Source organism: Propithecus coquereli, unplaced genomic scaffold (assembly GCF_000956105.1).
Source record: "Propithecus coquereli isolate 6110/MARCELLA unplaced genomic scaffold, Pcoq_1.0 Scaffold563, whole genome shotgun sequence".
Classification (NCBI taxonomy): Eukaryota; Metazoa; Chordata; class Mammalia; order Primates; family Indriidae; genus Propithecus; species Propithecus coquereli.
In genome coordinates, this window is record NW_012151541.1 from 276,129 (window position 1) to 287,202 (window position 11,074).

Below are 11,074 nucleotides of genomic sequence, written 5' to 3' on the forward strand. Positions count from 1 at the left end.
TCAATAAGATATTTAAATAAATAGTATATTTAATACAGTAGGCTGATCATAGTTCGCTTAACCTCAAACTCCTGGGCTTACGCGATCCTCCTACCTCAGCCTCCCAAGTAGCTGGGACTACGGGCCCACATTGTCACACCCAGCTGATTGTTAAAATTTTGTTTGTAGTGACAGAATCTTGTTATGTTGTCCAGGCTGGTCTGAAACTCCTGGCCTCAAGCCATTCCTGCCCCCCACCCAAAGTACTGGGGTTATAGGCGTAAGCCACCATACCCAGCCAATTCTTTTTAGTAGCACGTACACAAATTTAAAACATTAACTCATTCATCTTTGCAATAGCTGTGGTAAGTAATAAGGCAGTCATAAGGAAGACTCAGGTGAACTATTAATATTATAGGTTAGACAAAAGTCTAGAATAGAATCAGGTTTTTTCTATTGTCTATTCTTCTTTGTAGAGGTTATGAAAGCAATGGATCGATGTGTTAAACTGCAACGGTCCCCAATCTTTCTGGCACCAGGGACCGGTTTCATGGAAGACAATGTTTCCATGGACAGGAGAGGGGGTCGGGGGTGGGGTAAGGGGATTAGGGGGTATGGGCCGCAGCTCCAGCGGGACTGATACCCAACCAGCTCTGGGATTTGGGACCGCAGTTCTAAAGTGTGAATCAATGAACAGTAGATTTTTTTTTTAATAGAAGTTTTCTCAGATGTTTGTGGTGAGCTCACAAATATTAACTGACTCTTACAAAATATACTGTAGTTCTGCATTAATCTCTTTCAGCTCTTTGGATTTACGAAACGTGTGCTAAATCACATTTAAAAGTACATTTGATGATGAGGATGTGGAGAAATTGGAATCCTTGCAAACTGCAGGAATGTAAAATGGTATAGCCACTATGGAAAACTGTATGGTAGTTCCTCAAAAAATTAAACACAGAATTACCATATGATCCAGCAGTGCCACTTCTAGGTATTTATACAAAAGAATTCAAAGCAGGAACTTGAAGAGATATTTGCATATGCATGTTCATAACAGCATTAATCACAGTGGCCAAGAGGTGGAAGCAATCCAAATGTCCATTAACTCCGCAGATGAATGGATAAACAAAGTGTGGTATATACATACAACAGAATATTATTCAGCCTTATAAAGCAAGGAAATCCTGTCACATGCTGCAACATGGATGAACCTTGAGGACTTTATGCTAAGTGAAATAAGCCAGTCATAAAAAGACAAATACTGTATTCCACTTTTATGAGATATCTAAATTAGTCAAAGTCACTGAAAAAGAAAGAAGAATGGTAGTGGCTGGGGACTGAGGGGAGGAGAAATGGGGAGTTGTTATTTAATAAGTAAGTATAGAGCTTCAATTTTGCAAAATGAAAAAGGTATGGAAATTCATCGCACAACAATGTGATTATATTTAATACTTCTGAACTGTACACTTAAATATGAGTAAGTGGTAAATTTTATATTATTTTTTGGCCACAATTAAATTTGTTAAGAAGTATAATTAACTGCCTTTATACTTTTCTCTCTCCAGTGCAGTGGACTTCATTGGAAGATGCTATTTCACCAAAATCTGCAAATGTAAACTGAAGGACATCGCATGTTTAAAGTGGTAATTTGTAGCAATATTCTAGATAGCCCTGGGTTTAGAAGATGGATGTTAACATCAAAGCACAGAGACAGGTTCAGTGGGCTGCAGTGAGCACTGGTATAACCCATGCAATGAACCATTGAAAAAATCATTTGTTACTTAGAGCTATTTTTTAAAAGGATCTTGTGATACTTCACATTTGTATATGATTTTACAATTTTCGAAGTGCATTCACAAGTATCTGCTTTAATTTTCAGAACAAGGCAATATAGTTTGAGGGAAATACTTAGATTTACAGTAGTAGCTCTACCTTACTTTCTATGTGGTCTTGAGTAAATTCTTTAAACCTCTAAACCTCTGAACCGCTGTTATCTCAATAAAATAGAAATTGTCTTTTGTATTTACCTTATAAAGTTTTTGTGAAGATCAAATGAATTATGAATGTTAAAAGGCTTAATAAACTAAATTACAACACAGATGAAAGCCACTACTATAATCTTATGAGAGGTAGATGAATGTGTGTTATTATTCCCATTTTAGGGAGAAAAAAGTTGAGATTTTCTCATTCAAATGGGGTTTGAATTATAAATTATAATCCTAATCATTTAATTTAGCAAACTCTTCTTATTTGCTAATGACTAGTTGATTTCATTCACTCATTTATTCATTAAAGCTATACTTATGGCCGGGCGCGGTGGCTCACGCCTGTAATCCTAGCTCTCTGGGAGGCCGAGGCGGGCGGATTGTTTCAGCTCAGGAGTTCAAAACCAGCCTGAGCAAGAGCGAGACCCCGTCTCTACTAAAAATAGAAAGAAATTAACTGGAAAACTAAAAATACATAGAAAAAATTAGCCGGGCATGGTGGCGCATGCCTGTAGTCCCAGCTGCTCGGGAGGCTGAGGCAGTAGGATCGCTTGACCCCAGGAGTTTGAGGTTGCTGTGAGCCAGGATGACGCCATGGCACTCTAACCTGGGCAACATTGTGAGACTCTGTCTCAAAAAAAAAAAAAAAAAAAAGCTATACTTATATTGAGAACCTACTATATGCTAGTCATTATTATAGGGACTGGAAACAAAGCCACCAAACAAGATAAAGTTACTAGCCTTTGGACATTATGTTTTAATAGGAAGATGATCAATCAATAAGATATTTAAATAAATAGTATATTTAATATGGTAGAAAGTACTCCTAAGGAAATAATAATAATAAATGATAGAGGATTATAGAAGTTGAGAAAGTAGGTGAGAGCTATTTTAGTTGTCATGGTCAGGGAAGCCTTCTCATAAACAGTAAGAGGAAATAGCAAATGCAAAGAACCGATGGCAAGAAGCTTAACACGTTCACACTGGCCAGTGTGGCTGAAATGTGAGCATGGAGGGAGAGTAGTATGAATAGTTTAGAGATGAACCCAGATAACCTAGAGCAGTGTTGTCCAATAGAAATATGCAAGTCATATATGTAATTTAAAATGTTCTGGTAACAACATTTTAAAAATTAAAACAAAACAGGTAAAATTAATTTTCATCATATATTCTATTTAACCCAATATATCCAAAATATTCTCATTTCAACATGCAACCAACATAAATTATTAATGTAAATTTTACATTCTATTTTTTGTTGTTAGTCTTTGAGATCTGGTATACATTTCACATTTACAGCATGTCTCAATACAGGCCAGCCCCATTTCAAATGCACAATTAGCCACACATGGCTAGTGGCTATTGTTTTTGACAGTGTAGATCCAGATCTTGGTACGAAAGGGCTTTTTATTTTCATTTTTGGCCAATAGGAAGTCATTCAAGGGGTTTTAACAAGGTAGCAAAGTGATCTGATGTAGCCCCACTAGAATGTTCACTCCATGAGAGCAAGGACTTTGTTTTGTCCACTGCTGTAGTCCTAGCACCTAGAACAGTGCCTGGCATATAGTAGATGTTCAGTAAACATTAATTCAGTGAGTAAATGAATGGATGAATGAATGAATATAGGAGATAATTAAAGCCATAGAATTTACTCTTGCAATGTAGTCTTATAAATAACTGTCAGTCCTAGTCCAAGAACAACTTTTATTTTCGTTTGTTTGCCTTTCAAGCAGGTTATGATTAGAAGACATATTTTAGGTGGGCTGGTACCTTTTATAGTAATCTTTATAGGGTCTCATAAAAGTGACTGACTCCCACATCTCACAGGGTGAGATGAAGCCACAATAAGAATTTTTATAACTCAGGTATAAACAGTTCATGTTGCATTTTTTTAAAAAAGTACTGAAACATTCCCTGTAGGTTCACTTTATTTAATATGTGACTAGGTAGTAAAAAAAAATTTTTTTTGAAAGAATGAGGTACTTATAATTAGCTGGATAATACTGAAGACAGTAAAAACTTTTGCAACTTTCTCTAGAGGCTTTAGATATGCTTTATTTCTGAATTCCTTCAAAAACACTGAAACTAAAATTAGAGCAGCCAGCTTGTGTTTAGTTTACAGGGACTCATGCTGTCTTCCTACTCCTCCATCTGTTGAAACAGTTTTTAGGTGCTGGCATGGAACTAGAACATGTAAGAACCCCACTTACCACAGTTCTGGGATAGCAAAAACCTTTACCCACTGATCGGAGTTTATTTAATTTATTTTGTCTGTACAGCACATCAATTTGAGTGCTTAACAGAAGAAATCATAACCTGATGGCATCCAGAAGCTAGCTTCCAAAGGGAGAATGCATAAAATGACACTAGCAAAGAAATGCAAGAATATGTTAGTATTATTTCAATTAAAGACTACTTTCCCACTTAATGGTAGAACTGCATCCATTATCATAGTAACTCCCATCCCAAAGATCCCAGGAATGGAGGTTGTTTGGAGGAAATGAGTTCTAAATTATATGGTCTATCTATTTATATCAGCATATAAAAATGCTTATCTGGCTAGGTATTGCATGGCATATAACAGCATTTACTTTCTTTTTTAGTGGGAACATCGTAGGTTATCATGTGATTGTTCCATGTACTTCCTGCCTTCTTTCCTGCAACAATGGACACTTCTGGATGTTTCACAGCCAGGCAGTTTATGATATTAACAGACTGGACTCCACTGGTAAGAAGCAATGGATTTAGACATTCCTGTAACATTTCTATATAAATACCTGAGTGAAACTCCCAGTAGATAATTTCAGGATTCCTTTTATAGACCTTCTTAGCTGGGTTGGATCAGCTAGAGTGAAACTCTAATCCTTTTTTCCCAATCACATGAAAATTATTAGGCAAAATTCATTGTCGTTTCTATATTCATCATTGTATTTAAGGGCCTCAAACTTAACTAGATTTTTCTTGATCTTTTAAAATTAATATTTTAATTGCTCCAAACTGCTGCCTTAATACATATTCTGACTCCAGAGAATTTTTGAAGATTAAAATCTGACTTGATAGTCAAATGTGTGTGTATGTGCGCGCATGCTCGTATAAGAAAGGAAGGTAGAGCAAGCAAGGGTAGTAAGGTTGAGGGGAGGAGGAATAGGTAACCTCTATATTTGGTGATGCTTCAGGATAAAAAGAGACATTTTGACATCTATGTTAATAAGTTAGATAGAATCTTAGTCAAGAGGAATACTTGGTACTAGTATGTTGTACAGACATACCTTGGAGATATTATGGATTCAGTTCTAGACCACTGCAATAAAGCAAATATCACAATAAAGAGAATCATACGATTTTTTGGTTTCCCAGTGCATATAAAAGTTATATTTACAATATACTGTAGTCTATTAAGTGTGCAATAGCATTGTAATAATGTATATACCTTAATTTAAAATACTTTATTGCTAAAAAATGCAAACAACCAGGCATGGTGACTCATCCCTGTAATCCCAGCTACTTAGGAGGCTGAGGTGGGATGGATCACTTCGCTTGAGGCCAGTGAGCTATGATCGTGCCAACTGTACTCCAGCCTGGTGCAGGCTAGACCCCGTCTCTTAAAAAAAAATGCTAATGATCACCTGAGCCTTCAACAAATCATAATCTTTTTCCTGGTGGAGGGTCTTGCCTCTATATTGATGGCTGCTGACTGATCAGGGTTGTGGTTACTGAAGGATGGAGTGTCTGTGGAAATTTCTTAAAATAGGACAACAATGAAATTTGCCACATTGGTTGATTCTTCCTTTCATGAAAGATTTCTCTGTAGCATGCAATGCTGTTTGATAGCATTTTACCCACAGTAGAAATTCTTTAAAAATTGGAGACATTCCTCTCAAATCCTGCCACTGCTTTATCAACTAAGTTTATGGAATATTCAAAATCCTTTGTTTTCATTTCAACAGTGTTCATAGCATCTTCACCAGGGGTAGATTCTATCTCAAGAAACCACTTTCTTCACACATCCAGAAGAAGTAACTCCTCATCTGTTAAAGTTTGATCATGAGATTGCAGCAGTTGAGACACATCTTTGGGTTCCACTTCTAATTCTAATTCTGTTTCTACCACATCTGCAGTTACTTCCTCCACCAAAGTCTTGAACCCCTCAAAGTCATGCCTGAGTGTTGGAATCAACTTCTTTCAAACTCCATGAATCTTGATATTTTGACTTCCTCCCATGAATCACAAATGTGCCTTTCCAGAAGGTTTTCAATTTGCTTTGCAGAGATCCATCAGAAGAATTACAGTCTGTGGCAGATATAGCCTTATGAAATGTATTTCTTAAGTAATAAGACTTGAAAGTCTAAATTACTCCTTGATCCATGGGCTGTAGAATGGACATTGTGTTAGCAGGCATGAAAACAACATTCATCTCCTTGTACATCTCCACCAGAATTCTTGGGTGACCAGGTACATTGTCAAAGAGCAGTAATATATTGAAAGGAATCTTTTTTTCTGAGCAGTAGTTCTTAACAATGGGCTTAAAATGTTTAGTAAACCATGTTGTAAACAGACACTATCATCCAGGCTCCGTTGTTCCATTGATAGAGCACAGGCAGAGTACATTTAGCATAATTCTTAAGGGGTCTAGGATTTTCAGAATGATAAATGAACATTGGCTTCAACTTAAAGTCACCAGCTGCATTAGCCCCTAACAAGAGAGGCAGCCTGTCCTTTGAACTTTGAAGCCAGGTATGACTTCTCTCTACCTATGAAAGTCCTATATGGCATCTTCTTCCAATAGAAGGCTGTTTTTGTCTACATTAAAAATCTGTTGCTTAATGTAGCCACCTTCATCAATATCCTTACCTAGATATTCTGGATAACTTGTTGCAGCTTCTATGTCAGCACTTACTGCTTCATTTGCACTTTTATGTTATAGAGATGGTTTCTTTCCTTAAACTTCATGAACCAACCTCTGCTAGTTTCCAACTCTTCTTCTGTAGTTTCCTTGACTCTCTTAGCCTTCATAGCATTGAAGAGAGTTAGGACCTTGCTCTAGATTTGGCTTTAGCTTTAAAAAATGTCATGGTTGGTTTTGATCGTCTACCTGGACCACTAAAACTTTCTCCATGTAAACAATAAGGCTGTTTTGCTTTCTTCTTTGTGTGTTTACTGGAGTAGCATTTTTAATTTCCTTGAAGAACTTTTCCTTTGCATTTACAACTTGATTATTTGAGGCAAGAGGCCTAGCTTTCCGACTGTCTGGACATACCCTCCTCACTAAGCTTAATCATTTCTAGCTATTGATTTAAAGTGAGAGGCATGTGACTCTTCCTTTCATCATTGTAGGGATATTAATTGGCCTAACAATTTCAATATTATTGTGTCTCAGGGAATAGGGAGGCCTGAGGAGAGGGACAGCTGGTCAGTGGAGCAATCGGAATACACACAATATTTATCCATTAAGTTCACCATCTTATATGAGTACAATTCATGGCACTGCAATACTGTTACAATAATAACATCAAAGATTACTGATCACAGATCACCATAAAAGGTATAATAATAATGAAAAAGTTTTAAATATTATGAGAATTACCAAAATGTAACACAGAGACATGAAGTGAGTACATGCTGTTGGAAAAATGGTGCCAATAGACTTACTCAACAGTTACCACAAACCTTCAATTTGTAAAAAGCTCAATAAAGCAAAGCACAGTAAAATGAGGTATGATTGCACTAGTTACTTTATTAAGAAAATACACTACCAATTCTTAGGCCGGGCGCGGTGGCTCATGCCTGTAATCCTAGCTCTCTGGGAGGCCGAGGCGGGCGGATTGTTTGAGCTCAGGAGTTCGAAACCAGCCTGAGCAACAGCGAGACCCCGTCTCTACTAAAAATAGAAAGAAATTAATTGGACAACTAAAACTATATAGAAAAAATTAGCCGGGCATGGTGGCAAATGCCTGTAGTCCCAGCTACTCGGGAGGCTGAGGCAGAAGGATCGCTTGAGCCCAGGAGTGTGAGGTTGCTGTGAGCTAGCCTGAGGCCATGGCACTCACTCTAGCCCGGGCAAAAGAGTGAGACTCTGTCTCAAAAAAAAAAAAAAAAAAAAAGAAAATACACTACCAATTCTTAAAAGATATTTACATATTTTTATATTGTCTGGAGCTGTTCAATTTTGTTATAGGACACATGTTCTCAATGTCTAATATCTATTTACACAACAGACCAAGTTGAGTTTAAGGAACTTGACAATATAAGTTGGCACTAACATTCTTAGGTTTCTAAATGTATGTTTTAGTCTTCTTTGGAACTTAAAATATATTCCTTTTTTAAAAAATATGATTTGCCTTCATACATCAAAAGATCATGAGTTGCAAGCTAGATTATTAGGAACTTTAAACCCTCTAATTATGCTTAGAGTTTTATAGACTTAATTTTTTTTATCACCTAGGATTCAACTGTGGCTCTTGATCCATCATTTGGGGGTCTTAATTTAAGCATGTAGTATGTTAAGAAAGCTATTTTCAAGCAAGGATTTATATGAACTCCCCTAAGTAGGATAGAAGCTCCTAATTTAGGCCTCCATTTTTATGTTTGTGTTGCTCACGGGACTCATTAAAGGAAGTTTCTGCTTTGATACTATTTTTCCTGCTTCAGAGAATTCAAAACATAGGGTGGAGATTTCTCAATTTTGATTTACTTTTTAATATTGGTCAATTTTTCAAAGATAAAAGCCCAGCAGTCTTCTATTCGCACTGAATCTAATCCATAAGAAACAGATGTATCGCAGGATTTCCTTCCTCCCTTCTTAACAGAGAAAGGAAGGTACTGCTTCTATCAGATCCAATCTCGTAGTTTATTTTTCCTCCTTTGAACCAATTGTGCTGAGCTGCTTCATGTCTCTGAGTATTGACTCCAAGAATACCAAACTTTTCCTTTGTAACCCTAATACTGCAATTTAAAGCAAGATTTTCTAGATGCTTGGTATAAAAGAAGGTTTCTAATGGCCTTGGAACTGTCCTTGAATCACCTGAACCAGCATCGTCAAAGGAATACATACACAAGTGTTATAAAATTCTAGAAGGTTTAGACTGAAAAGGATCCCAGGAGGTCTGTGTTCTAGGCTAGCGTTCACATAGAGACCTGATTTCTTAGAGCTTTCCTGAGGAACCTTGGGAAATTTCAGCCCAATTCCTGGAATTGGCAAATGCCCTCGAAGGCAAATTGGCTTCATCTGTCCATGTACGTATGTAGGTTCTAATTTTCACTTAGATTTTGGCCTAGCACTTCCTTACAATCCCATCAGCTCTTCCATGTCATATTACCAGAAGCAGCACACCATTCATTCTTGGGGGCGTGGGGAGTGTTTTTTATTATAAGCAATTCAAACACAAAAACAATACAGAGAATACGATAGACGTGCATATCCTCACCAGTATCAAATGTAGTATCAATAAATGCTAACTTTTTGCCTAATTAGATTCCAGTATCTCTCTTTTAGCCAAGATAAACAGTTGATTATTTCAACTATTACAACAATGTCCCACTGCGCCTCCTTGTGCATGTCTCCTTGGGCACCTATGCAAAAGGGACAGCTAGAGGAAGGGCTGTATTTGCAATATCTTCATAATTTTTCTTAAATTCACACAATGGAATACTCTAAAGAAATAAAAATAAATTAGCTAAATCTCCATATATCAACATAGATAAACCTCAAAAACATAATAAGTGAGAAAAGAAAATTAGGAAAAAACATGTAGTATCATACCATTCTATAAAAATTTTAAATACACAAGGTAATAATATATGTTGTCTATGGTTGCATGCATTCGTAGTAAAACAATCCATGATGTACTTGTAGTGGTGGAAACCAGATTCAAACCAAATCACCAAACCCTGGCTTATTTCTTTCCACCATGCGGCTGCTATCTCAGTGTGTATGGAGTGGGTATCCAGAATTGTCGAGTCTTCTTTGTGCCCACCCGGACAACTGGACAGCTTGAGATTTGCTTTTCTTGTTGAAGTTCATTGGCTATCCTAGAGGTCAATTTTCTTCAATTTAGTGCTTTTAACTTATAATATAGTACATGGCCAGAATAAATCAAATCATTATCCTCTAAGGTGTGTTTGGTTATTTACTATATACTTGTTCTGTATTTTTCAGTATGAAATCTGACTATTCTTTCTCAATGAGATTTTAGATTGTTGTTTTGTTTATTATATTGACTGCTACAACTCGATCCTAAAGTTTAGTTTACAGCTCTGCCTTGACAATCTCTAGACTGAAACCCACCTATATCAAGGATTGCAGTTCATATTATAACTGGCGCTAAAACTTTGCTTTTTTTAATGAGAAAAACGGCACCAGCTACTTCTATGCTTATTGAAGAGATGACACTTATTCAAGACTTTTCCCTGCACCCTCCAAACAGGCACTTAATCTAAAAGGATCTTGTGAGATCTTCATTCTTAGAGATCATTAAAAGAGATTAGAAAATTATCAGTGTACAGTGATAATGACATAATGTAAGTGGAGGCAGGGTTTGAGTAAATGGATTCCTCAGATCTTTTTGAGTTCTAAGATTCTAGAAGTCAAGTCCTTGCTTAAAAGGGTTTAAAGAATGTTTGTTTAGGTCCTGGATGGATAATATTATTTGCGATACATTCTTTAATGGCTATTCTCTTTACTGCTAACACTATGTTTTATATAAGAATGTTAACATATGAAGTTTCATATATCATGGTCTGAGTTGTAACAGTAGTGAGCACTAAAGAATTTTTTGACCTGTTATTTTCAGGTGTAAACATCCTACTTTGGGGCAACTTGCCAGAGATAGAAGAGAGTACAGATGAAGATCTGGTAGATATCTCATCAGAGGAGTGTATTAGATGAATGGAATTGTGATACATGTAATATTCAAACTTTTCTATTTAAAAATATATTAATGGATCAACTTTAAAATTGTTAGTAATGGTCTGCCAGTGATTTCTTTCTTTGGAAAATGAAAATTGGGCATTTGCTGATTTATTTATTTGCTATCTCAAATTGATTACCTCAGTTTAATTTAAGCCAATGGAATTGTTCTTTTCTTCTACTTATACTTCTCCCTTTCCCCTAC

General features: G+C 36.4%; 1 protein-coding gene across 1 annotated transcript in view; it reads left to right on the forward strand.

Moving 5' to 3' along the window:
• The window catches only part of FAM72A (family with sequence similarity 72, member A), a 12,574-nt gene extending 1,726 nt beyond the window's left edge, over positions 1 to 10,848 (forward strand). Inside the window, exons 2-4 of the mRNA XM_012657866.1 lie at positions 1,545 to 1,622; positions 4,568 to 4,692; positions 10,754 to 10,848. Of these exons, the coding sequence (XP_012513320.1) occupies positions 1,545 to 1,622; positions 4,568 to 4,692; positions 10,754 to 10,848 (298 nt within the window). The remainder of the gene's footprint in view (positions 1 to 1,544; positions 1,623 to 4,567; positions 4,693 to 10,753) is intronic.
• The last annotated feature ends 226 nt before the right edge of the window (positions 10,849 to 11,074 follow it).